Source organism: Moschus berezovskii, chromosome 25 (assembly GCF_049115385.1).
Source record: "Moschus berezovskii isolate FMDL1 chromosome 25, NW_MosBer_1.0, whole genome shotgun sequence".
Taxonomy (NCBI): domain Eukaryota; kingdom Metazoa; phylum Chordata; class Mammalia; order Artiodactyla; family Moschidae; genus Moschus; species Moschus berezovskii.
Genome location: NC_142484.1, coordinates 10,166,461 through 10,194,211, shown reverse-complemented (window position 1 = coordinate 10,194,211; position 27,751 = coordinate 10,166,461). Strand labels below are relative to the sequence as shown.

The 27,751-nt window shown below is 49.6% G+C and overlaps 1 protein-coding gene across 5 annotated transcripts in view; it reads left to right on the top strand.

Annotated features, from left to right (window-relative positions):
- The window catches only part of INCENP (inner centromere protein), a 32,845-nt gene extending 19,781 nt beyond the window's left edge, over window positions 1–13,064 (top strand). For all 5 annotated transcript variants that reach the window (XM_055415753.2, XM_088832136.1, XM_055415755.2 and 2 more), the window contains 8 exons: window positions 5,342–5,451; window positions 5,521–5,641; window positions 5,964–6,086; window positions 7,249–7,427; window positions 9,155–9,233; window positions 9,416–9,523; window positions 10,962–11,112; window positions 12,538–13,064. In XM_055415753.2, coding sequence (XP_055271728.2) covers window positions 5,342–5,451; window positions 5,521–5,641; window positions 5,964–6,086; window positions 7,249–7,427; window positions 9,155–9,233; window positions 9,416–9,523; window positions 10,962–11,112; window positions 12,538–12,752 — 1,086 coding nt within the window. In that variant the 3' untranslated portion in view covers window positions 12,753–13,064. The remainder of the gene's footprint in view (window positions 1–5,341; window positions 5,452–5,520; window positions 5,642–5,963; window positions 6,087–7,248; window positions 7,428–9,154; window positions 9,234–9,415; window positions 9,524–10,961; window positions 11,113–12,537) is intronic.
- Window positions 13,065–27,751: the final 14,687 nt, after the last annotated feature.

Here is a 27,751-nt window from a genome sequence, read left to right as displayed (position 1 = left end):
GCTGGCAGGCTGGCCCAGCAGAGCCTGCCTGGGAGGACGAGCCTCAGAGCCTCCCTGAGTCAGGAGGCAGCAGAGGGGGTGCGACCTGCGGCCTGTCCCCGGGGCCACATCTTGCAGGGTCCCCCGACCCCCCAGCCTCCTCCTTCCGGCCTTCCTCCCTCCCTCTTCCCCGTTGCTGGGCTCACCCTCAGGGGTCTGGGGCTGCGAAGAGAACAGACAAGGCTTCTGTGATCCCAGGCCACTGAGATTTACTGGGTCGCAGACCTAAGCTGCCACCTTGAGGGGCAGGGCAGTGCAGGGAAAGGAGGGCCGGGTCCGCTGCGTGACACTTTCTGGAACGGTCAGTGTCATCCCTTCAGAAAGAAAGCCACAGGAGCTGTTCTCTTCTCAGATGTCCCAGAGCCGAGCTGGACCACCGGCCATGTGCAGGGAGCCGTAGGGCACTGGGACCGGCTTGGGCCACGGTCCTGGCTCCCGGGGTCTCCTGAGCAGCTGCAGAGCTACAGTCCCTACGGTCCTTTAGTGTCCACTGGCGCTTTAAAGGGTCTCCTACCAGGAGGGCTTCTGCCTCCAGCCGAGGGTCTTAGGGCTTCAGCTTGGCAGTCAAGGGGCTTCCCCACAGCTGTAGAGGCAGGCCCTGAACTTGCCTTTCCTGCAAGAAGGCTGGTCCCGTCTGGGTGGACAGGGCCGGGGCATGCCATCCAGTATGCCAGGGAGCAGCTGTGTGGTCCTTAAGCACCTGTTTTTGTGCCAGGGCCCTGCTGGACATCTGTGCCCACAGCAGTGAGCCAGCCTTGGGCTTGTTCCTCCTATGAGGAACTACCTGTGCCCCACCCAGACTGCTTGGAGCCTCACAGGACCCCTGGGGATGACCACGGGATCCAGGAAGCTGCCCTTCCCAGCTGTGGGGAGCCCAGGTCTCTGCACGGGGCATCTGGTGGGTAAGACAGTCCTCAAGGAGACCAGGGGACCTACGCAGGTCACTGTGGCCTTGGACTGGTTTCCTAACCTTTGGGCCTACATTTCCTTGGCTGTGAATTGTGGAGACAGTGGTCCATTTATGCAGACCCAATGAACCAAAGAGTAATGTGTGTCAAGCCCCCAGCACAGGGCTCAGCATGGAGTGGTAGTTTGATGAACGGCAGAGACGCTGCTCAGCTGAGGCCCCCGGAGGCAGAAGGGGCTGTGCAAGCTTTTGGATTCTTCCTACCCTCTGCCCTGGCCTTGATGGGACCATCTGGGGAGCGGCCCACCTCCCAGGGTTGGCGCAGAGAGGAAGCACTTATGTTACTGGCATAAGTAACTCTTGTTTCCCTTCTGTGAGATTCACAATGCAACAAATTCTGTGATCTGGACTGGGAAATCCTAACACTTGAACTTCAGGACAAGAGCCTGTTTTTCTGAGCCCTGCTGGGAGCAGGAGTCTGGCGCATGGGGAGGGTACCGTAGGAAGAGAGGGTGGGCACTCTCTGGGTGCCACGTGGCCTTTGTTTCCCAGGTGCTTTCCTCACAGGCCAGCAGGCAGGGTGGCCTCTTGCTGGGTTCCCCTGGATCTGGGTGGTTGGAGAGCAAAAGGCCACCTGCTCCTTCCCTGAGGGGGTCTCCTGAAGGCCAGCGTCCTCCTCAGCCTGGCTCCTATGGCTCAGGATCATCTCTGTTTCCATTTCTCTCTCCGTCTTCTAAAAAAAAAACTTTTATATTAAAAAAAACTTTACAGTAAAATTTATGTTAAAAGTGATCATGCGGTAAAATCTACACTTTGTGAAAGTATAGGTTTATGTAACCCCCTGCCACAATTGGGGTGCAGAGCATTTCCATCACCCCCCAGAAACTCTCTCCCCCACCATAACCCGTGCTCTTCATCACTGTAGTTCTGGCTTTGTGAGAGTGTCACGAGTGGAGTCGTGACAACAGGTGACCTCTTGAGATCGGCATCTCAGCCATTGCATTTGAAGTCAGTTTCTGGTTGATCGCATATAGTTGAGTCATGGTGGTTTGGTTTGCTTTTTTCTTTTTAAAATCTAACAGTGCCTTTGATTTATTTTGTTGTACGTTTGGATTTAAGGATTTAAGTCTACTGTTTCATTATTGTCGGCTATTACCCGACAGCCGTTATTTTTTTTCTTCTGTTTCCCCTTCTTGCCTTTTTTTAGGGGTCCCTTGAACATTTTTTAGTATTCCATTTTCATGTGTCTTCCACGATTTGGACTGCATCATTTTGGGTGTTTTTTGGTGTTTGTTCTGAGGCATTACATACCTAACTTTCACCATCACTTTAGCATCTGTGTCTTATCAATTACCTGTAGGCGCCTTGACTCCCGGCTATGTGTGATTCTTGTTTCATCTCCGTACATCGACAGCCCTGGCAGAATAATTTTAAAGAAACTCAAAGGAAAGGAAGTCTGTTGATATTTACCCAGATATTTGTTATTTCTGTTCTTCATTTTGATGTTTTCTTTTGCTATCATTTCTCTTCCATCTGGAAAACACACTTTAGCAATTTTTTGAGAACAAGTCTGCTGGCAGCAAATTCTCTAGTTTTCCTTTGTCAGAGAAAGTTCATTTATGAAGGATATTTTCCCTGAATAAGTGGAATTCTCGAGTAACAGTTCTTTCCTTTTAGCAATCCTGATGTCAGTCAGATGATTGCTCCCTGTTAGATAATGTGTCTTTTTTTTCCGGTGCTTGCTTTTCAGATTTTTTTCTCTTTATATTAAGTGGTTTTTGGGTTTTGTTTTTTTTTCCAGCTATGCTGGACCTTCGTTGCTGCATGCAGGCTTTTCTTCTGTGGCAAGTGGGGGCTGCTCTCTAGTTGTGGCGCGTGGGCTTCTCATTGCCGTGGCTTTTCTTACTGTGAAGCATGGGCTCTAGGCATGTGGGCCTCAGCAGCTGTGGCACGTGGGCTCAGTAGTTACAGCTTCCGGGCTCTGGAGCGCAGGCTCAGTAGTTGTGGCACATGGGCTTAGCTGAGCCACAGCATTCGGGATCTTCCCAGCCCACGGATTAAACCCATGTCTCCTATATTGGCAGGTGGATTCTTTACCACTCAGTCATCAGGGAAGCCCTGTATTATTAAGTTATTAGCAGTTTGATCCTTTTCTGGCTGGGTATGGGTTTCCTTGGGTTTATCCTGTTTAAGTTTTGATGACCTCCTTTAATCTGTAGATTTATATCTTTCAGCAACTCTGGGCATTTTCAGCCATTATTTTTCATCAAGGTTTTTTTCTCCTCCCCAGGATTTTATAAACCTTTTGTTGTCATCCCACAGTTCCTTCAGACTTTGTTAATTTTTCTTCAATATCTTTTCTCTCTGTGCTTGGACTAGATACATTTTATTGATTTATCTTCAGGTTTTCTCCATTCTGCTGTTAGGTCCATCCACTGTATTTTTTTTTTTTTTTCATTTACTGTATTTTTAGTTCCAGAGTTTCCATTTGATTCTTCTTTAGATCTTTTACTTGCTGAGGGTTTCTATTTTTCCAGTTTCTTAGGAATCCTCTGATGACTTATTAAAGCATTTTTGTCACAACTGCATTAAAGTCTTTGTCAGGTAATTCCAACATGTCGTCTTGGCATTGGTGTCTGTTGGTTGTCTTTTCCCATGGGAGTTAAGATTTCCCTTGTTCTTTTATGCTGAGTAATTTGGGATTGCATCCTGAACATTCTGAATATGATGTTGCTGCTGCTGCTGCTAAGTCACTTCAGTCATGTCCGACTCTTTGTGACCCCATAGACAGAAGCCCATCAGGCTGCCCCGTCCCTGGGATTCTCCAGGCAAGAACACTGGAGTGGGTTGCCATTTCCTTCTCCAATGTGTGAAAGTGAAAAGTGAAAGTGAAGTCGCTCAGTCGTGTCCGACTCCTAGTGACCCCATGGACTGCAGCCCACCAGGCTCCTCCATCCATGGGATTCTCCAGGCAAGAGCATGGGAGTGGCTTGCCATTGCCTTCTCTGGAATATGATGTTAGGAGTGAGTTAAAGTTTCTCAGTCATGTCCTACTCTTTGTGACCCCATGGACTGTAGCCTTCCAGGCTCCTCTGTCCATGGAATTCTCTAGGCAGGAATACTGGAGTGGGCTGCCATTCCCTTCTCCAGGAGATCTTCCTGACTCAGGGATCAAACCTGGGTCTCCCACATTCTTTACTGTCTGAGCCACCAGGGAAGCCCTATGTTAGGAAACTGGGTCTTGTTTAAATCTTATGGAGAATGTTATTGTTTGCGTCAGTGGCAACCCACTGGTTCCGGCTGTGGTTCCAACCTGCTTTCTGTGGCCTGTGGTTCCAGTGTCAGTTCAGATTTCAAAGCCTTCACAGTGCTCTTTGGACCTGTCCAGGTGTACCGGTCAGCAGTCAGGCTAGGATCTGGCCGGTGGCCTGTGACTTGTGAGATAGTACAGGGATTGAACCTGTGTCTCCTGCACTGACAGGCAGATTCTTTACCACTGAACCACCAGGGAAGCCCTGAAACAACTAATACTTTTAAAAAGTTGTTTTTGAAATTATTATGTAGCTATATCTTAAGAAGTGTGAAAAATAAAGAGAAAAAACAGCATCTCTCATCTGCCTCTGCAGCCTGTAGTATAAACCTCTGTTAGCATTAGGCAGTATGATCTTTTCTTTTTTTTCATCTATTAGGAAATAGTTAATACACACAAAAGTATGTGTGTATGGTCATAAAGTTATTACACATATATAAATAATTAATACATGTACCCACCCAGGGGCTTCCCTTGTGGCTCAGCTGGTAAAGAATACACCTGCGATGTGGGAGACCTGGGTTCAATCCCTGGGTTGGGAACATCCTCTGGAGAAGGGAACGGCTACCCACTCCAGTATTCTGGCCTGGAGAATTCCATGGACTGTATAGTCCATAGGGTTGCAAAGAGTTGGACAGGACTGAGCGACTTTGAGTTTCACCCATCCACCCCCTTATAGAACAATAACAGTAACTTTCAAAACTGCCTTTCTGTCCCTTCCCAATCCCATTCTTCATTCTATTTTCAAATATACTTTTTACATAGCTAGATTCAGAGCATACGTCCAATGCTGAGCCTGACTTTTGTGTTGCCCAGGACTTACCCGGGCCCAGGTGAGGGCACATGTGTCTCAGGCCCTTGGGAGGCCTTTGGATTCCCCCAGGAGAGAGACCGAAGCCCCAGGCCTCTATCTGGGCAGGAACGGAGGCCCATTTGGGGTGACTTTGCCCCTCAGAAGCAGTCTGTGCTGCTGCCTGTCTGGCGGGGTGGGGGTGGTGGTACTGTGGGGGTTCCAGGGCAACGTCTGGGGGTCGTCCTGGCCCAGCACCGGGCTGTGCTCTCTCACTCCCTACCCCCCACTCCAGGAGAAGGAGCGGCAGCGCCTGGAGAATCTGCGGCGGAAGGAGGAGGCCGAGCAGCTCCGCAGGCAGAAGGTGGAGGAGGACAAGCGCCGGCGGCTGGAGGAGGTGAAGCTGTAAGTGCCCCGCACCCTGCAGCCCACCCCAGCCTCGCTGGGCCCCCGTGACCACCAGTGTGCCCGCAGGAAACGCGAGGAGCGCCTCCGCAAGGTGCTGCAGGCCCGGGAGCGAGTGGAGCAGATGAAAGAGGAGAAGAAGAAGCAGATCGAGCAGAAGTTTGCTCAGATCGACGAGAAGACAGAGAAGGTGCGGGCCGGGCTGTGGGCGGCAGCTTGGTGGACTGGACTCGTGGGGACCTTACCAGTCTCCTGCCCCATGTCCTTCTCCTGTCCGTCATGGGCCCTGGGGTCTGTTCTGAGCCACGTGGAGGGTGGAAGTTCTGCTCTGGAGCAAGCACAGCCCTGTGCTCCTGGCACAACTGCCTCTTGGGTGCCCCCTCCCTGGGGCTGTGGGAGCAAGCCGGGTCCACAGGGACTCAGAGTATCTGCCACGCAGAGTGCCAAGCCCCACTCCGTAGGGTTGAGTGAGGGGGGCTGTTCCAATGGGCATCTGGGCATGGGCTCCACAGGCCAAGGAGGAGCGGCTGGCAGAGGAGAAGGCCAGAAAGAAGGCAGCAGCTAAGAAGATGGAGGAGGTGGAGGCGCGCAGGAAGCAGGAGGAGGAGGCGCGGAGGCTCAAGTGGCTGCAGCAGGTGTGAACGCCGGGCATGGCCTCAGGGAAGAGGTGGGGGAGTCCGTGGGGCTCCGAGGACCCCTGGGCACACGCCGCTCCATCAAGTTGATCCTGGTGGATCTTGTCGCCTCGAGCTCGGAAGGAGGTTCAACAGAGGCTGTGGAGATGGGGATGGTGACAGTGACCTGCCTTGTGTTTTCTGTAGAGGTGGCAGCCGTTTGAGGGCTAAGTCCATGGCCTCTGGAGCTAGACTTCCAATTTCATTTCTGCCCTCTATTAGCTGTGTGACCTTGGGTGGGTTCCTTGACCTCTCTGTGCTTCATTTCCTTCAGGTAACAATGGTATCTTCTTGATAGGGTTATTGTGAGGATTAGGATTAAGATTACAGGGCTTCTGTGGTGACTCGGATGGTAAAGAATCCACCTGCAATGTGGGAGACCTGGGTTTGATCCCGGGGTCGGGAAGATCCCCTGGAGAAGTGAATGGCAACCCACTTCAGTATTCGTGCCTGGAGAATCCCTGTGGACAGAGGAGCCTGGCGAACTACGGTCCGTGGGGTTGCAAAGAGTCAGACACGACTGAGCGGCTAAGCACAGCACGTGAGATTGCAGGCCGACCTGCTCCTGAGAACTGTCAGTCTTATGACTCTGCTGCCGCTGCTGCTGCTAAGTCGCTTCAGTCGTGTCCGACTCTGTGCGACCCCATAGATGGAAGCCCACCAGGCTCCCCCGTCCCTGGGATTCTCCAGGCAAGAACCTTGGAGGGAATGCAGATCTTTCCTTAGGGGGTTACGAGACTAGTGGCTGAGATGTATGAAGTGTTTCCATAGTGCCAGGCACTGTTCTAAGTGCGTCGTGTGTATAAACCCAGCAGTCTCATGAGGCATGGGCATAACTCTTGTCCATGTTTTATCAATGAGGACAAACTGGGCCAGAGGGCTTCTGTGACCCGCCCGGTGTCCCCCAGCTGCAGGGTCGGGCTCCAGTCTGTACCCTTAACTACTGAATATGCTGCAGCAGCAAAAGTTGTCATGGGATGCCTCTCAGGCTGGTCACGACGCTCCTTGTGGCCGGGGCTGTGGTGGGGCGCCCCTGGGCTCACCCCCTCTTCCTCCCCGGACGCTCTGCGGCCCCTGCAGCCCGGGCTGGCCTGCGGGCCCTGACCGTGCTCCCTGTTGACAGGAGGAGGAGGAGCGGAGGCACCAGGAGCTGCTGCAGAAGAGGAGGGAGGAGGAGCAGGAGCGGCTGCGGAAGGCGGCCGAGGCCAGGAGGCTGGCGGAGCAGCGCGAGCAGGAGCGGCAGCTGGCGGAGCAGCGCGAGCAGGAGCGAAGGAGGGAGCAGGAGCGGCTGCAGGCGGAGAGGTGAGGGGCCGGGCGGCTGGCCCACCCGCTGGGGGCTGTGCCGTCCTCCTGTGCGTGTGGTTGACCCAGGTGTAGCCATGACCAAGGGGCAGCTCCCACCTTCACTCGGGGGTCTGGAAAAGAAGGTTTCCCTTCTTCCTATAGGCTTCCCTGGTGGCTCAGATGGGAAAGAATCTTCCTGCAATGCAGGAGACCCAGGTTCGATCCCTGGGTCAGAAGGATCCCCTGGAAAAAGAATTTGCTACCCACTCCAATACACTTGCCTGGAGAATCCCCATGGACAGAGGAGACTAGTGGGCTGCAGTCCATGGGGTCGCAGAGTCAGACGTGACTGAGAAACTAACGCTTTGCAAATAAGGAGGCTTTTTTTCTCTCGGCTCCAAACCAGGCAGACCACCCAAACGTGGTGTGTTGGCTGCTGGAGAGTCAAGGAGTACCTGGCAGAGTCACTCAGGATTTTGTCTTCATTCTGCCTCCAGCCGGATAAGCTGAGCCCTTTGGTGTGTTTTTTTCTCAGCTGACACGAGGCAGGGAGGTCGCAGGACAAGCCAGCACTTCTCAGCAGTTGCTGAGGGTCTTTGGGTGGGAGCGTCCCACCAAGAAGGATGCCCTCTGGCGTCCTTGGCTCTTGCCCACCACTCGGCTCCTCTGTTCTGATAATGACTCGGGTTGCCCCCCATCAACATTTCCTGGCTGCTCCCTGCCCTCACTGGAGACCGAGGTGGATGAGCCCTTTCAGAGATAGGAGTCTGTGCAATAGACAAGATTTCCACACTTAGTTCCACCGGTGTTTATCCAAGGCCAGTCCCTGTGCCTGGTTGTGCTGGGTCCTGGGGGTGCCAGGGAGGATAAACCCCATTCACCGTTGGCCCAGAGCTGTATGGGGCCCTGTGCCTGTGTGTAGACATAGAGAACTCTGCCTATGCATGTGTAGACACACGGGCAGACCTCAGGCTAGGCTGAGGTCTGCCTCCACCTCCTAGGAAACACCAGGCGACCGTCTGCATGGGGGGTCCACTGCCAGGGGGCTCACTGCATCGGGGCTGCCTCCCATGCTTGATCATTGGCTCAAAGGTGTCCTTTGACCTGTGGGCAGAGTCGGAGACAGGAGCCTGGGAAGGAAGCAGAGGGTGACAGCTGGTGTAGTTTTAGAATTGTATGGGTGCCGGGCAGCGCTGGGGGCTTCAAGGTGACGGACGATGGTTGGTTTGGTGGTCATAATGGTTGGCAGCTACACGCCTTCCACCCATTTCCTTGTTTAAACCTGTGGCAGGCACACCAGCAGCTCCACCTCCAGAGGGGCACACAGGTTCAGAGAGGTTCCATGACTTGTTCAGGGTCATCCAAGCAAGTACACAGAGGTGGCCCGTGAGCAGCCCCGCCCAGCTTCATGTCAGGCCTGGGCCCGGGTGTCGGCCTGTGGTCAGGACGAGTCGAAGTGACTCAGAAGACCTCATTTCACTCTCCCGTCAAGGACAGGGGCTAGGTTCCCTTCGTATGAACAGATAAGAGCGAGGTGCAGGGGTGTGTGGAGGAGGGGGCCCAGCTTGGTGGCCTCGAAGCCCAGCACCCCCCACCCTGTCGGGTGTGCAGCCAGCCCCCAGCGCAGCTGCTGGCCCTCAGCTGGTGTGCCCGCCTCACCAGTGGGCCAGGGGGCCTGGCTTCCCTGGCAGGGACAGAACAGGGGCTTGGCTTCCCGCCCTGACCGGCTCTGGCTTGGTCCTCAGGGAGCTGCAGGAGAGAGAGAAGGCCTTGCGGTTACAGAAGGAGCGGCTGCAGCGGGAGCTGGAGGAGAAGAGGAGAAAGGTAATGGGCCGGGCGTGTGGCTCCCACGGGCTCTGCACTGAGCTCTGGGCTGGGGCGGCCTGGCGCCGGTGATTTGGGCAGGAGCTGCTGTGCCCGCCTGGCTGCGCTGGGGTTGTTGCGGAGGAGGGGCGCGCACTCCCCTGGTCTGTGACAGCCTGCCTCCTGCTGTCTCTGGGCCCCAGGAAGAGCAGCAGCGCCTGGCTGAGCAGCGGCTGCAGGAGGAGCAGGAGAAGAAGGCCAAGGAGGCCGCAGCTGCCAGCAAAAGCCTGAACGTGACCGTGGACGTGCAGGTGAGGCCCAGGCGTCAGGGTGGAGAGGGCCCCCCGGCTCTGATGATTCTCTTCCCAGGAGCTGGAGGCACAGGCTGAGTATATTAGGACAATGAGAAAGAGCGGGGCTTCCCTGTGGCTCAGCTGGTAAAGAATCTACCTGTAATGCGGGAGACTTGGGTTCAATCCCTGGGTTGGGAAGATCCCCTGGAGAAGGGAAAGGCTACCCACTCCAGTATTCTCACCTGGGAGAATTCCATGGACCATACAGTCCATGGGGTAGCAAAGAGTTGAACACGACTGAGCGATCTTCACTTCCCTTCATGAGAAAGAGGAAGGATACAGTCGGCCCAAGTGTTTTTACCGCCCTCCCTTACTATTTTCGATATATGTATTGTTCTTTATTTTGAAAGTAGAAAGTAGTTAAAAAAAGAAACTGAACCTTATAAAAGAATACAAAGCAAAAGAAAGGTGCCCTCAAGGGATAAGTCTAAGTCTGGTGTATTTCTTTCTGTATTTAAACATTCATAAGTGTTTTGTACACACTTTTTCTCACACCCCATATATATGGGATCTTTTAAATGGGCCCAGACTGTACATACCATCTCAGCTGTTCATGCTGCTACAGCAAATGACCTTAGACTGGGAGGCTTAAACAGCAGAGGTGCTGGGAAGCCCAGGGTCAAGGCGCTGGCAGGTGAGGCCCTCCTCTGAGTCACACATGGCCGTCTTCTCATGGCTGGAGGGGAGAGGGAGCTCTCAGGGGTCTTTTCTAAGGGAACTAATCCCACTGAGGAGGGCTGTGCCTCCCAAAGGTCCCACCTCCAGATACCATACACTGGGGATGAGGATTTAACATAGGAACCTGGGGGAGAATACAAACGTTCAGTCTAGAACACATACCATTTGGCAGCTTGATATTTTTTTTTCTTCTCCTTTTTTTTTGCTTGTTTAATGTGTTGTACACACCTATTTCACCACTTATTAATTTCTTTTGGTGGCTGTGTTCCACTGAGTTGGTACCAGAATTTCTTTAATCAGCCCTTCCAGACAAGCATTTAGGCTATTAATGCTGTTACACGGATATAGTGTGAGGAAGGATTTTCGTTGCAATATAGTTTAGGATGTTGAAAACTTGGAAAGTAGCTGAACCAGGTGGTTAAATTACAAATCATGGAGTTCCCAGTGCAGTGCCCTGCAGCCATTCAGAGGACACACACACACACACAGACACACACAGACCTGGAAGAACGTTTACAACATACTTTTACATGAAAGAGGAAGACAGAGTCATGTATGTGGCATGATTTTTTTTTTTCCAATCAAAAAGCGACCCCTGAACCGTTTTCTTTCTTTTCCCTATGAAATGAGGGAAGGTGGCCAGAGCCCGGCGCTTCTCAGTGTCAGGAGAGGCCAGCATGCAGGGTGGGCAGCCAGTAGCCGTGTTCATCTTTTCCAGTCTCCAGTTTGTACCTCATATCAGATGACGCCCCAGGGGCACAGGGCCCCCCCCAAGATCAATGCAGATGACTATGGAATGGATCTAAACAGTGATGACTCCACCGATGACGAGGCCCATCCCCGGAAGCCCATCCCCAGCTGGGCCCGAGGTGAGCTGGGCCTGGAGCTCCCCAGGAGGGCGGGTCCCCACTTGTGTCTTCAAGGGCCTGGAGAGGGTGGCTTGGCAGCTGTGAGTGTCAGGAGCCCATTGTGCCCGTGGGCTGACAGCTTGCGTCTTGGGCCAACTCTGCTTCAGACCTCTGGATGCTCCTGGGAAGGGTGGGTGCCCCGTTACCAGTGGGCTCACCTGTAGACCAGATCTACGGTGTTGGGTGCCTCTGTTCTCAGCAGATGTGTTAGATCTTGGCTGACTGCCGGCAAACATGGTACTGGGTATTCTGTCTCAGACTCTGGCCTCCCCCTGGGAGCCTCACCCAACAGGCCAGATAGACCCAAATGTGTCACCTGGGTTGGGAATAGAACTCAGAGAGGTAGCGGGGTTTTGGCCTTGCATGAAGAGCTGGAGTGGGGGTTCCGGTCAGCTGGTGGTGGGAGTTGGGGGTGGAGATGGGGGCCCTTGAGCAGGATTGGTCTCCGAGTTTATACGTCTCTAAATGGGAGTGTGGGTGAGTTTGAAGGTGCCTCAGGCCTGGCTCCAAGGCCTGCAGGAGTGAGCATGGCCAGTGGATGCCCATCTCACAGAGCTGGCCAAGCTGGGGGTGGGGTGGGCCTCACTCCCCGGAGGAAGGACCCAGAACCCCAGGGGCTCAGCCCTCTACAGACCACAGGCCCTGTGAGTCTCACCTCATCTAAACCCCACAGTAACTGGAATCTGACTCCGTCTCCTTAATAGTAAGTCATTCTGGAGGTGGCAGCTGGCGGGAGTCAGCGTGGCTGGGATGCCAGGCTAATTATGGTTGACTTCCAACAGCCCACTTGAACTCTCAGTTTTCCCATCTGGAATGGGGGTGCTGAGAGCACCCAGCTGAGAAGGGCTGCTGATGACAAAGCATGTTAGTGCAGGAAGGCCTGGTGCCAGGCAAGCGCTGGGCATGCATTCTGCCACCCTGACCCCCTGGGTTCCTCATCAGCCTCACTCTAGGCTGTGAGCCACCAGCAGCCCCAGCCTGCACCGCGCATGACGGGGCTGCGGTGTTGATGATGTGAGTACCCTATCAAGGCCTTCAAGCATGGCGTCAGATGTGTGGGTCCTGGAGCTGGACTTGTCTTCAGACCCCAGCTCTGCCGGTCACCAGCTGTGTGCCTTTGGGCAGGTCTCACCGAGGTGGCCGTGGTGGTCTCACAGTGAGGCAGTCATGCAGTGACCTCGGCCGAGTGCCTGGCTCACGTGAGCTGCCAGAGCAGGGCTGCAGGAGCGGGCAGTGTGGAGGAGGGCTCTGAGGAGAGTTGGCGTGGCAAGAGGTGGGGGAGTGATGAGGTGGAGAGGTTGACAGGTTCTGTGGGAGGGCAGGGAGATGGGAGGAGGCTCAGGGGGAGCCCAGGGCAGTGAGCCAGCCCCTCATGTGCCCCCGCAGGCACCCAGCTCAGCCAGGCCGTCATCCGCCAGTATTACCAGCCCCCGGACCTTCTGGATCTCTTCGGAAGCCTCCTCCAACTGGACTTGGAGGAAATCTTCCAGAAGAGCAAGCCCCGCTACCATAAGCGCACCAGCTCCGCCGTGTGGAACTCGCCGCCCCTGCAGGGCCCCAGGGTCCCTGGCAGCCTGGCCTACAGCCTGAAGAAGCACTGAGCCAGGCCCGCGGGCCCGCTCGGCCGTCTTGGCTTGCCTGTGTCTGTCTGTCCATCTCTGTGTTGACCTGGTGCCCTCCCGCCTGGTATCCTGTCGCTGAGGGTTTGGTCAGGTGTATATAAACGTCCTCTGTGCTACGGGTGAAGAGCAGCCCAGGCCGCTGAGGAGGCTGAGCCTGGTGGGTGTTCAGGGAAGACCCGGGCCCAGACCCACCTGGTCTGTTGACAGCACTCTGTAAATAGATTGTTAGAGTTCCGCTGAATTTTAGCCTCTAGTGTTTGAGAGCTAGATTAATAAAGTCTGTTCCTTTAAGCCTGCTGTGGTGTCATGGCGCCAGGGCTTCTCTGCACAAAGCCCTGGACCCTGCCCCTGTCTTGGGCCACCGGAGGGGCCGGAGGAGGAGGTATGCGTCAAGATCAGCTGGATCCCACCCCCAGAGAGGCCGCTGGAGCAGGCGATTCCGATGGCAGCCCTGAACAACCCTGGGAAGCATTTCCGTTACTCTCGTGTTGAGGCGGGTGACATCACAAGCCTGTCTTTCTGGGCACCGCCCTGCCTGGAACGAGGGGCTCGTTCAGTGGGTCAGACTTGGAGCTGAGGTCAGAGTTGGGCTCTTGACACAGCTCTGCCACTTTACACAGGCCCTCAGCCCCTCCACGCCTCAGGTTCCATCCGCCCTCGCCACACAGATGCTGAAAGGACTTTAGAACATGGACGTGCCGCTGACGCAGATCTGGGTTAGGAAGGGGACGTCTCTTTTTGTGTGTGTGTATTTGTATTTTATTTTTTTTTACTTTACAATATTGTATTGTTTTTGTCATACATTGACATGAATCCAGGACATCTCTTGAAACTACCACGGGACCAGTACGTGCAAGCAGCTGGGATGTCTCTCCAGCAAAACCAAGCAGCCGCTCATTAAATGCTTCTTGTCCATGGAAGCTGGCCCTGCCCCACTGCCGTCAGCTGTGTGCTAAACCTGCCATAGCTTCATCTCCTCCAATTCCTGGGACAGGGGTTGGTGAACTTAGGCCTATGGGCCAAATCAAGTCACAGTCCATTTCTGTCAAGTTTTGTTGGAACCCGCTCTATAGACATGAATTAACTACTGTCCCCATCTGCCCTGCTGAGGGCAGAGTTAAGTAGTTACAGCAGAGGCCTAATGTTTCGCAAAGGTGAGAGTATTTACTCTATACCTTTACAGAAAATGTTCGCTGACCCTACTTCAGGACAAAATCAAGGCTGAATATAAGAGAGATTTTTTAAAATGAGCAAAGAGTGAATACACATAACAGGCTGAAATCTAGAAGATTCCACCCATGAAAAGAAAAACATTTTACTGTTCATTCAAACAATTTAAATTTGTTTCATTTGTTCTCTGGGCTTCCCAGGTAGTGCTATTGTTAAAGAACCCACCTGCCAGTGCAGGAGACCTAAGAGACATGGGTTCAGCCCCTGAATCAGAAAGATCCAGTATTCTTGCCTGGAGAATCCCATGAACAGAGGAACCTGGCAGGCTACAGTCCATGGGGTCACAGTCAGAAATGACTGACTGTATACACACGCACACACATGTTCTTTGATGAGAAACTTGAGTCTACTGGTGAGGGTGTCTTTGCCTAAAGTCATAATGTCAAAATATGGCCTCTTGTAAGCTTACTTGTATGGTGGGTTTGAGAAGAAACTTAATCAGCAAAAGGGTAGTTACAGTTACTCTGCATCTTCACCAGCACTTGATATTCTTGGTGCTTCTTATTTTCGCTGTTTTTATAGATGTGTAGTGAGTTCTTGTTGTCGTTTGTTGTTTTTTTACTTTGGCGGCACTGTGAGGCTTGCAGGATCTTGGTTCCTCACCAGGGATCAAACCTGTGCCCCCTGCAGTGGAAGCTTGGAGTTAAGTCCTAACCAATGGACCACCAAGGAATTCTTAATTTGCATTTCCAAATCGGCTGGTTACACTGAGCATCATCTCATGCGCTTACTTACCGTCTGCGTATCTTTGGCGAAGTGTCTGTTCAACTCATTTGTTCATTTTTAAATTGAGTTGTTTTCTTGCTGTTTAGAATATTCTAGACATAAATCTGTTGTCAGGTATGTGCTTTGCACTCTTGTCCTAGTCTGCAACTTGTCTTTTCATTCACTTACCAGTATTTTTCATAGAGCACAAATTTTGATAAAGTTCAGTTTATTAATGTTTTCCTTTTATGGATTATGCTTTTTGGGCTTCATGTCTAAGAAATCTTTGTCCAGCTCCAGTTCTCAAAGACTTTCTCCTATGTTTTCTTCTAAATATTTTAAAGTTTTACATATTACATTTAGGTTTATGATCTAGTTTGTGTTAATTTTTTTTAATGTGAAGTTTATGTTTTTGTTTTGGGAGCATATCTATATGCTCCCAGTTGTTTTAGGACCGTTTGTTTAAATGACTGTTCTTTTTCACTAAATTTCTTTTGTGTCTTTATCGAGAGTCAATCAGCCGTACTTGACTGTATCTGTTTCTGGACTTTGTATTCTCCTTCATTGGTCTGTGGGTCTCTCCTTTTACAGTAATCTTGACCATACTACATGGTCAAGATTACTGTAGCTTAACGTCTTAAAAATCTGATAGTGTGATTTCTCCATCTTTATTCTTCCCTTTCAAAATTATCTTGGCTTTTCTATCAGTGTTGCCTTTCTGTATAAAATTTAGAATCAACTTATCTATATAAAAGTGCTGCTGGGATATTGATTGAAATTACATTAAACCTGTAGGTAAACTTGGGGAGAGTTGACATGTTAGTGATGGTGAGTCACATGACATAGCTCTCCATTTATTTGCATCTTTAGTTTCTTTTATCAGCAATCAGCAAAATTGTAGTTTCAGCATGCAGGTTCTGTATAAATATTGTTAGACTTCTAGCTAAGTGTTTTCTTGGAGCTGTTATAAATGGTATTGTCTTTCTAATTTTGGTTCCTACTTGTTCATTGCTGGTATATAGAAATCCAGTTGACTTTTGCGTGTTGACCTTATAAGGCAAATTCAGCAATACTTAGAGGGAAATTTATAGCACTAAATGCTTATATTAGAAGAAGTCTCAAGTCTATGACCCTAGCTTCCACTGTAAGAAACTAGGAAAAGAAGAGCAACCCAAAATATAAGCAGAAGGGAAATAACAAAGGTAGGATGGAAGTCAATGACATTGGAAAGGAAAAATAATGGAGAAAAGTTTAATTAAACCAAAAGCTGATTCTTTAAGCTCAAAAAAAAAATTGTAAACCTCTTTCAAAACTGATAAAGAGAAAAAGAATAAACAAATGACCGATGTCAGGAATGAGAGGAAACAGTGTGGAACTATACACAGTAAAAGAATACTGTGAGCAGTTCATGACGTTTGACAGTCCAGACGAACACATATTTCTTGGAAGATACAAATTACCTCAGTCACTCAAAAAGAAATGTAAAACCTAAGTAGCCCCATCTATGAGAGAAATATAATTTGTTGTTTAAAATACATATGTATGGTCACATGGTTTTGGACAAAGGTGGAAAGGCAATTTAGTGCGAGCAGAGTAATTTTTTTTTTTTTTAGCAAGTTGTCTTGAAATCGTTGGATATATTTAAAAATCTCCAACCCTACTCCCACCATCTACCAGATTAATTCATGATGGATTGTAGTGCTAAATGTAAAAACTAAAAATATGAAACTAGGAAAAAAACGGGACAAAATCTTAGCATCTGTGTTCAGCACAGATTTCTTTTACTTACACATGACAACAAAAGTATTCTCTGGTGGCTCAGACAGTAAAGAATCTGTCTGAAATGCAGGAGACCCAGGTTCTACCCGTGGGTTAGGAAGATTCCATGGACAGAGAAGCTACCATCCACGGGGCTGCAAAGGTTCAGACACAACTGAGTGGCTAACACTTTCATAAAGGGAACATTTAAGACTCTTCCCCCTTTAAAAGTCACTGCTGGGACTTCCCTGGTGGTCCAGTGATTAAAAATCTGGCTACCAATGCAGAGAACACAGGTTTGACCCCTGGTCTAAGAGGATCCCACATGCCGTGGGGCAGCTAAGCCTGAACATGGCGACTGCTGAGCCCACGTTCTAGAAATGGTGCTCTGCAACAGGAGAAGCTGCCACAGTGAGGCGTCCGTGCACCGCAGCAGAGTAGTCCCCGCTCGCCACAGCCAGGGAACGCCCACGGAGCAGGGAAGGACCCAGCACAGCCAAATGGTTAGCACTGTTGCTAACCATTCCCCCACCCCCGTGGCTGGGGTGATGCAAATAGCCTGTGACCATATTCCTGGGGTTTCCCAGGTGGTGCTAGTGGTAAAGAATCCACCTGCCGGTGCAATGCCACAGGAGACTCGGGTTTAATCCCTTGGTCGGGAAGATCCCCCTGCAGTAGGAAATGGCAACCTGCTCCAGAATTCTTGCCTGGAAAATCCCAGGGACAGAGGAGCCTGGTGGGCTACAGTCCGTGAGGCCAAAAAGAGTGGGACCCGACTGAGTGATTGAGCACACCGTATTTCCAGGGATAAAGCTGGGAATGGGTTCAACTAGGCTCTCTCTTGCTTCGGTAGGACCTATTCATGTGTGCCCATCCCGCCCCTCATTATAACCTTCTTTCACCTACCTGACCCTCTTCCCCTGGTCAGGCCCCAGCTGGCTAACTGCTCTGTGAAGCTTTCCTGTCTCCCTCAGGAGGACTAGGGCCAACTGCTTTCCGGCTCCCCCTGGGGTGGTGATGCTCTGGGTACCCACAGCTCTGAAGTCAGCTGAGCACCAGTGAATGCTGGGTAATCTGCTTGGGCAAGAGCCATAGCAGCCTCTGCTCCTCTGGGTTTCCCTGATGCAAACACTCCTCCAGAAGCTTTAGGAAAGAAGGGAACGCAGGCATGGGAAGAGAAACTGACCATAGCCTGTATTCCAAAGGCTTCCAAACTTGACCCAGACCTAAGGTTACGGTCCTGTCTGAGCCACTCGGAGCTCTGAGGTTCCCTTGGGCATCTAGAGAGCAATCAGCAGCGCCTAGTACTAGAAGCTGAGTCACTTGAGCCCCAAGGCACTAGCTTCGTATCCTTCCTGACTGAGGAGAACAAGCTTAGTTGTCCCCAACCAGCAAAACAGAAAATAAATTCCACGGCCCAACCCAACCAAAGCTCCACTCAATGCAAATAATTTTGAATTTTCTTGACCAAAGCAATCTGTCGTGCATGCTTGAAGGAGGAAGTGAACTTATTTTCTTATAATGAGGAGGGGGGCTTTTAAAATATTCATATCTTTTTCTTTCTTTGGCTGCACTGGGTCTTAGGTGTGGCACCCAGAATCTAGTTCCCTGATCAGGGGTTGAGCCCGGGCCGCCTGCATTGGGAGCACATAGTGTTAACCACAGGGCCACCAGGGAAGTCCCTAAAATAGTCACATCTTCATTTGGGACTTGCCTTGGTGGCAATTTATTAAGCCTGAAAAAGTGGACATAAAAGGTGGACGCTTTCATTCGGATTTAGCTGCCTTTAATCATACTTGCCCACAGATACACACACACCTGCCAACATTATTTACCTCTTCAAACATTCCCCATCCTCTGCTGTTAAGATACAGGAGGGCAGGTCATATCAGATTAATTTCAGGGTAACCATTCCAGGGTTACATGTCAAGGGAGAGGAGGTCACAACCCATGACAGTTGTGACATTCCTTTGGGCGTCTGTGTTGTCCCTACCAGCTCTGCCTCTGGCCTGGAGGGCTCGGTGGGGGTGAGGATCCGTCCCTCAGAGCAGCAGAACTTGAGGGATCTATTTGTGTCCTTGAATTGTGATTTGAGAATAACAAAGAGGTAAGGGCCCCTGGGATTCTGTAACAAGTACAGGATCACTTCCTGTACCCTCTCCACAAAGGCAGTCACGGTGTTTTTATTGAGAGAAGCCGAGAAGGTGACATTGTGGGAGCAATGGGGGGTCCAGACAAAGATGGGGGCACTCAAAAAGGAGCTGGAACGTGTCCCCACTCTGGTCCAGCCCGGAGGACGCTGCTCTAAAAAGCATGGTCTCCTGGGCTGCAGCCTCAGGACCGGATCCTGCTGGTCCTTCCGCTGTTGTGTCTCATGTTTTGATGAAACAGATCAAGAAGAGTGGCTCAGGCAGAGAACGTAACCCAGCAGTAAACTCCTTACTGTGTGAGGGTCAAGGGCATGGGGTTTGTCATCCAACCTGAGTTAACTGCTTCCCCCAGGAACTGTCTGGGAGTAAGGATGATAACTGTCGATTACAAAGCACTGACTGTGGGCTTCCCTGGTGGCTCAGTTGGCAAAGAATCCATCTGCAATGCAGGAGACACAGGTTCAATCCCTAAGTTGGGAAGATCCCCTGGAGAAGGAAATGGCAACCCACTCCAGTATTCTTACCTGGAGAATCCCATGGACAGAGGAGCCTGGCGGGCTACAGTCTATAGAGTCGCAAAGAGTCAGACACAACTTAGTGACTAAACCTCCCCCACCGTGTACAAGTCTTCTGCAAGGTCTGAGGGTCTGTGCCCTCAATCACATCTTCTCTCCCAGCCAGGGGAGGGGTGGTAATGGTATCATTTTCATCTTCATTTTAAGTTTATGCAAATGAGACTCAATGTCAATGCCAAGCTCATGTAGGGCGTGTGGTTGGGTCGGAATCTCTTGACTCTGAAGGTGTTGCTCCAGATCAGCTCTACTGTACTGCTGTCCAGACATGAGGAGGTAAGGGGAGGCCCTCCATTGTCTCTTGCTTGCACCCAGACTTTTCTGATGCCGCAGGCAACTACTAGTGTTTGGCCTGCGATGTTGTGTCCTCATCCAAGGCTGCTGTAACTTACCCAGACTTCCTGCCGCCCCCTAGTGGCCAGGCATGTATCACCCAGCAGGCTGGCAGATGACATACACAGAAGTGCCAGGAACTGAAGTCTTCCTGGGGTGGATTTTGACTAATGGGGAACTGGAAGTAGAAGGGAGCTGCCACCTTCCTGTCTCCCACAGAGGTTTCTGAGGCATCGTTTCTCCACACAGCCCATCTGCAGAAGTCTCACTGCCCAGCAAACTGCCGTGTCTCCGTGCTGGGTGGGCGTGGAGCGGTGGTTGATGCAATCAGGCCCATTTGCCCGACACCTGTCCTGGCTCACTTCCCTTTTGCCAGGTTCCCGGGAGGCCTGGGGACATCTAGTGGTGAGGTAGGGGCACAGCGGGTGTACACAGCATAGATCCCCCGACTTGGCCAAGTAAGGGAGCGGTAGAGTAGATCAGGGACAAACACAAATTTCCTTATTTTTTATTATTTTCTAAGTGACAGTGGTAAAGAATCTGCCTGCCAGTGCAGGAGTTGCAAGAGATGTGGGTTCGATCCCTGGGTCAGGAAGATCTCCAGGGGTAGGAAATGGCAACCCGCTCCAGTATTCTTGCCATGGACAGAGGAGCCTGGCAGGTTACAGTCCATGGAGTGGCAAAGAGTCAGACATGACTTGAGCATGCACACACACACACACACACACACAGTGACCCCCACAAAGGACCCTTGTAACTGGGTGTTGGGATCTCCATTGGTCAGAGGGAGAATCTAAAAATCAGATTGTCACACTGGAGCACTGGCTGCATATTGATGAAATACAGTGAAGCAGACCTCCATGTCTGGGTTCTGGACCAGGTCCCTCTGGGGTTGTCCTGCCCAGGACTGAACCCTGACTCATGATGGGTGAGAGGAGAGCAGAGGGGCTGGGAGAGCTGGGCTCACCTCCATGTCTGCTATCACTGCCTTCTCCTCGGCCACGAACTCAGCAAATGAGCTCTCAAAGCAAGCTTTGACAAACACATTCAACTCTGCCCACAGATGCTGGAGGAAAAGGCTTAGGCCTTTTCACCATGACAGCAACCCAGCACTTGTGTGTTGTCAGGGGAGCACTGTGCATGGAGCATGGCCCCACCTGTGAAGCAAGGTACCAGCCTATGGACACCCATGTCTGGATGGATGAGGAAAAAACTCGAGTTAACACTGGCTGCATCCGAGTGACTTCCATCATCTTCCATGAGCTTTCTTCATTTTTTTCAAAATTTCCCAGGTGTGCTCTGTCCATGCCACAGTGCCTTGCGTGAAAACTTTCATCGATTCCTAAAAACCCTGCCCACTGAGTGACAAACATTCCTGTTATTGTTAACGGGAAAAAGGATGATGTGTTTCATTACAAACCAACGTTCCCAAATTATTTTCACAGATAGAAAAATATATCAGTGGAACAAGGAAAAGTTTATGTGAATAATATATGACACCTTAAAAGTCAAAATGCAGTTTCTGTCCATAAACGTGTCGCAATAATGGTATGTGTGGTCTTTTTCTTTTTCCGTCATCATCTCCACACAATTTTAATTATCAGTTTCTCAGTCTTTTGGAAGCTCATAATTACCTTATACCCAAATGAGACTTGAAAGTATAGCACCTTTACTATATATAAAGTTGCATATGTGAATATATATACCTTTATATCCATATTTATATCTGCATCTGTATCTTCATGTCTACAGCTGTCTACCTTTAGAACAAAATTAAGGCCAAATACAGGAGGGCTTTCCAAAAAATGAGCAGTTGGTTAGCATGCGCTGTACACGTTAGTCTGAGAGATTCTATCCATGCAAAGAAAACTGTTTTACGATTCCTTCAAATACAGAGTGCATTTCAAATTTGTTCCATATGACAGTCTATGACTGGGAGGGGTTGTGCTGAGTAAAGTGGCAAGTATGTCTTTGCCTGGGCTTCCCAGATTTCCCAGGCAAGACAACTGGAGTGGGGTGCCGTTTTCTTCTTCATCCCAACCCCATGTTTCCTGCATTTGCAAGTAGATTCTTTGCCACTGCCTGCAGTGCAGGAGTCCTGGGTCAGGAAGATACTCTGGAGAAGGAAATGGCAACCCACTCCAATATTTTTCTGTAGAGAATTCCATGGACAAAGAAGCCTGGCGGTCTATAGTCCATGGGGTCGCAAAGAGTTGGACACAACTGAGCAACTAACACTTTCTTTCACTTTCTTTGCCGCTGAGCCACAAGGGAAGCACAGCTGGAGCATAGGAGCTCTAAAAGTTCCCAAGGGGATTCTAGTTAGGGAACCACTGATGTATTGTAGAAGCAAACATTTTCATTATGGAGCATGACAAAAGTCATCAAGAATGATGTCATCAACAGCTCCATTTAATAAAAACTTAGTGTGTACCTGGAATTATGATGAGTTCTTTACCTGTATTATCCACATTTACCCTCTCAGAGCCCTGTAGAACAGTCATGCCCATTTTCAGTTCAGTCCAGTTGCTTAGTCATGTCCAACTCTTTGCAACCCCATAGAGTGCAGCATGCCAGGCCTCCCTGTCCATCACCAACTCTCGGAACTTGCTCAAACTCATGTCCATCTAGTCGGTGATGCCATCCAACCATCTCATCCTCTGTCCTCCCCTTCCCCTCATGCCTTCAATCTTTCCCAGCATCAGGGTGTCAGGAGCTGGCAAGAGAGACCCCGCCCATGACAAGGTCTTCATTCGAGGATCTGGCACGCAAGGCCGTCCAGACCTCCAGGGATTTCTCGGGGCCGCCCCATCATCTGCTCCCGGGCCTCCGTCTTTTCTTTTTCTGATGCTTGGTAGTCCTCTATGCTTTCTAAGAATTCTTCTGACTCCTGCTCAAAAATCCCCCTTGAAACCTTTGCATGGCAGCAATACAGTCCCTTAGGGTGCATGGGTCCCTGTAAACAGGCCAGGGATGAGGAAAATATCTTTACACAGAACATCCTACCCCTCTGGCCCTGTTGGGGTTATCAATGTCAATTTAGAATTTGGAATGCTCAGTAATGCACAAAGCGCCCCTGACATAAAACTAAGTCTGCTAACAATAGGACCAAACACTCCACAAGCAAAAGTAAATACAGAGCCCTTCGCGAGTTTAGAAGGGCCCCTTAGGGTGAGATCTGGAGGGAGCTCATGAGACCCTTGGCCCTCAGGGTCACATACCAGTGCTTGCTGCGATGTCTCCCTGCCCCCTGTCTATGGTGTGCCCGGGAGTACGCTGGAAGTCAACATAGAGATGAAGGTAGATAACAGCATAAGTAAGCATGTAGAATCAGTGTGGAAAATCGTCTCTGCAGATGTTTGGGGGTGGAGCCCAAACCCAGATACCATGCTACCTATGGAGCCATAAAGTCTGCCAAGGACTGAGGCTCCCAAGATAAGGCTTATTTATAACTTTCACAGCTGACTAATTACTACACAATAAAGTCATTTTTCATGCCTTGTGGCCTTGATGTTTTAAGAGTCCATCCAAATTAGCACGATCTTATCAAGACATTCCCCTCTCTGAAACTGTTGGTTTTAGGGTTTTTAAGCACTGATGTAGAAAAATAAAGTAGTCTTGATTCTGCACTCAACCAAGACTCGACTCGCTTTTTTTTCTTTCTTTTCTCACCGATGCCGCTCATCCTGAGGGTATCCCTGGACTCTGCCGAGGCTGGACCCCAGCATCAGGGTCTTTTCCAATGAGTCAGTTCTTAGCATCAGGTGGCCAAAGTATTGGAGTTTCAGCTTCAGCATCAGTCCTTCCAATGAATATTCAGGACTGATTTCCTTTAGGATGGACTGGTTGGACCCCCTTGCAGTTCAAGGGACTCTCAAGAGTCTTCTCCAACACCACAGTTCAAAAACATCAGTTCTTCAGTGCTCAGCTTTCTTTATGGTCCAACTCTCACATCCATACATGACTACTGGAAAAACCATAGCTTTGACTAGGTGGACCTTTGTTGGCAAACTAATGTCTCTGCTTTTTAATATGCCGTCTAGGTTGGGCATAGCTTTTCTTCCAAGGAGCAAGTGTCTTTTAATTTCATGGCTGCAGTCACAATCTGCAGTGATTTTGGAGCCCAGAATAAAGTCTCTCTCACTATTTCCATTGTTTTCCCATCTATTTGCCATGAAATGATGGGATCGGATGCCATGATCTTCGTTTTCTTAATGTTGAGTTTTAAGTCAACTTTTTAACTCTCCTCTTTCACTTTCATCAAGAGGCTTTTTAGTTCTTCTTCACTTTCTGCCATAAGGGTTGTGTCATCTGCATATATGAGGTTATTGATATTTCTCCTGGCAATCTTGATTCCCGCTATGCTTCATCCAGCCTGGAATTTTGCATGATGTACTCTGCATATAAATTAAATAAGCAGGGTGACAATATGCAGCCTTGATGTACACCTTTCCCAATTTGGAACCAGTCTGTTGTTCCATGTCCAGTTCTAACTATTGCTTCTTGACCTGCATATAGATTTCTCAAGAGGCAGGTCAGGTGGTTTGGTATTCCCATCTCTTTAAGAACTTTCTACAGTTTGTTTTGATCCACACAGTCAAAGGTTTTGGTGTAGTCAATAAAGGAAAAGTAGATGTTTTTCTGGAACTCTCTTGCTTTTCCAATGATCCAACGGATGTTGGCAATTTGATCCTCTGGTTCCTCTGCCTTTTCTAAATCCAACTTGAACATCTAGAAGTTCATGATTCACGTACTGTTGAAGCCTGGCATCCTGACCTTGTGTCAATGTTATCTCAAAATGCATGTTGTGGGTGAGGGGCCTGTGCCAGTCTCTGAGTTTTGAGACATTTCTTTTCTCTAATTAGCAGACAGCTAGATGGCGGAGCCTGGTGGGCTGCCATCTATGGGGTCACACAGAGTCGGACACGACTGAAGTGACTTAGCAGCAGCAGCAGCAGTAGCTGTATAACATCCAGCTAAAGATTAGCATGGGGGCATTCTTTCTGCCCCCTTCTGATGTCTATGTCAGAAGCTTTCTCTATGTCTCTTATAGTTTAATAAAACTATTACACAAAAGCTCTGAGCAATCAAGCCTCATCACTGACCCTGGATTGAATTCCTCTCCTCCAGAAGCCAAGAATCCTGGCGTCTTTCACGGCTCAACAACAATCTTTCAACAACCTTTTTGCATGTAAGTTAAATATGCCCATTTCACACAGGAGTAAACAGGCTTAGGGTTAAAAATCACACAGCGAGTAGATGATGTAGTCACATTCCAGTTCAGGTCTCTGTCCCTAAAACCCAGGCACACGGTTAATATTTGGTCTCCTGGCTTCCCTGGTGACTCAGACAGTAAAGAATCTACCCTCAATGCCGGAGACCTGGGTTTGATTCCTGGGTTGAGAAGATCCCCTTGAGGAGGCTTGGCAACCCTCTTCAGTATTCTTGGCTGAAGAATCCCCATGGACAGAGGAGCGGCAGTCCGTGGGGTCACAAATAGTCAGACATGACTAAGCAACTAAGCACAGCACATCTTCTATATCCAATAAAGGATTTATGGGGTGATGCCCCTGGAAATTGTTCCAGAGATCAAATGGAGCTGAGGATGTCAAGGTGACCCATGTTCTGCTGGCAGGAGACATCTGACCTGGAGGACACTCAGCTGGGTGAAGAGTCCCAGAGTGAGCATCAGTAAGGCCAAGATCACCTGCATGACTGGACTGGCGGTGGACAGTGTTTAAAGGCTAGAGCAGAGAGTCTCCGGTGTCCACTGCTTATGTCCCAGCATCTGAGCCCACCTGCCACAGCAATCTGGGCTCCTGCTGGCAGCCTTGACATGCTTTGGGGACAGGTAGGGCGTGGAGGCCAGTGCCAAGGTGTGACAGGGGCAAGAATGTGAATTTGCGACACAAGCTCTTCTGGGAGTGGTGTCCCTATGCGCCTCAAGGTCAGCGGGAGCGCTGGGCCCCTTACAGAGAAGACTTCGTGCCCCAGGGATGGGAATCACTTCTTTGCCTCCAAACCTCAGTGCTTCTGGGTTTTGCCCCGCCTCCCCCCATTTCACAGTAAATCGAGCTCTTAGAGAGCACAGACACGGTGCAGGAAAAGTTGGGTCACACTGGAGTTCCCTTTTCTTCATTGATGGTTCTTTTCTTGAATCTGGACTCTGGAACCCATCTCTTCAATTCCATTGCTACTTCCTCATCATCTCCTGCTTGGACTTGCCCAGGAGCCCACTTCCCTCATAAATCATCCTTTGACTGGTTCCTCCCTGCAGTCATGGCCATTCATGCATAAAATCTCTTGTTGAACATGTGTTTCATGTAAGCCACAGTGGATACATCAGTAAAGAAAACAAACCAAAATCCTTGTCTTCACAAAGCTTATATATTATTGAGGGGAACAAAACAATAAGCCAACTAAAGAGGTAAAGTTTAAAGTACGAGGTGATAAATACCGTAGAGAGAAAATAAGGCAGGAGGTAGAGTGGCTTTGTGGTTTTAATTAGAATGGACAGCATCTGAAACTAATATTTTTTTTGTAAATCAGCTAGAGCACTAGTGTAGTGTTAGTTGTTCAGTCATGTGTGACTTTTGGCAACTCCTCCGTCCATGGAATTCTCCAGGCGAGAATACTGGAGAGGGCTGCCATTCCCTCACTGCAATAAAGCTATTAGGATGCACAGGTAAAGCCTCGCCAAAGAGGAAATGTTTAAGCCCAAATGAAGGAGGTGAGGGACAGAGCCGGAAGTGTCTGGTCAATGAACAATCCAGGTGGAGTGCTCCAGGGTCTGGTCATAAAGTTCTCTTTAGTTTTTATGGAAGTTTGTGTTTCTTGACTCCTGCCAGGAACCAGTGTTCCAGGAAACAAGCAAGTAAGTTCTGTTGGCCAGCAAATGGGAGATGCTCCAGGGCTGTGTTTCTCAAATACAATTTGTATCAGAATCCCCTAGAGGTCTTGATTAAACAGTTTGTTGGTCTCACTCTTGGGGGTTTCTCATCAGTATCTCTGAGGTGAGGTCCAAGAAGCTGCATTTCAAACATCAGGTGATGTTGCTGGAGTGAGGATCATATTTTGAGGTCTGCTCTGAGGCAACTTGCCATCTCCTGGAAGGCTTGGGGTTTGGCCCCAAGCCCAACCTTGGGACTTGGCTGACTTCAGTAAACTAAAGACACAACTTCTACTTATCAACTTATTTCATCCTCAGTAAACCACTGATGGAACATTCTCTTCCATTCTGAGAGCATTTGCCTGGCCAAAAGAAAGATCATTTTATTAAAGACCCTGTCATCCCCAAACTTCCAAACAGATGGCTTAGTGTTGGTTTAAACCTCATTTATTTTACTAAAATATATCCAGTGTTAGTCAAATAAATAAGGTTAGGAGCTTCCCTGGTTGCTCAGGTGGTAAAGAATCTGCCTGCAATGTGAGAGACCCAGATTTGATCCTTGAGTCAGGAAGATCCCCTGGAAAAGGAAATGGCAACCCACTCCAGTATTCTTACCTGGAGAATTCCACAGACAGAACAGCCTGGCAGGCTACCGTCCATGGGGTCCCAAGAGTTGGACATGACTGAGCAAGAAATAAAACAACAACATCCAATATTAACAATGTTCCCTCCTGTCATCCCTCCTGTCTTCTTCCAGCTGCACATCTTGAGAACAGCAAGCTTGATATTTTTCTCCCTTTGTTGCCTTGTGCAGCACAGTTTATAGGCTCAATTCACCATTCAAAAATTGTAAATTCAACAACAACAAAAAAAAAGTAAATTCAACATTCAAAAAAAGATCATGGCATCCAGTCCCATCACTTCATGGCAAATAGATGGGGAAACAATGGAAGCAGTGATAGACTTTATTTTGGGGCTCCAAAATCACTGCAGATGATGACTGCAGCCATGAAATTAAAAGACACTTGCTCCTTGGAAGGAAATTTATGGCAAACCTAGACAGCATATTAAAAAGCAGAGACATTACTTTGCCAACAAAGGTCCATCTAATCAAAGCTATGGTTTTTCCAGTAGTCAGGTATGGATGTGAGAGTTGGACTGTGAAGAAAGTTGAGTGCTGAAGAACTGATGCTTTTAAACTGTGGTTTGGAGAAAACTCTTGAGAGTCCCTTGGACTGCAAGGAGATCCAAGCTGTCAACCCTAAAAGAAATCAGTCCTGAACATTCATTGGAAGGACTGATGTTGAAGCTGAAACTCCAATACTTTGACCACCTGATGAG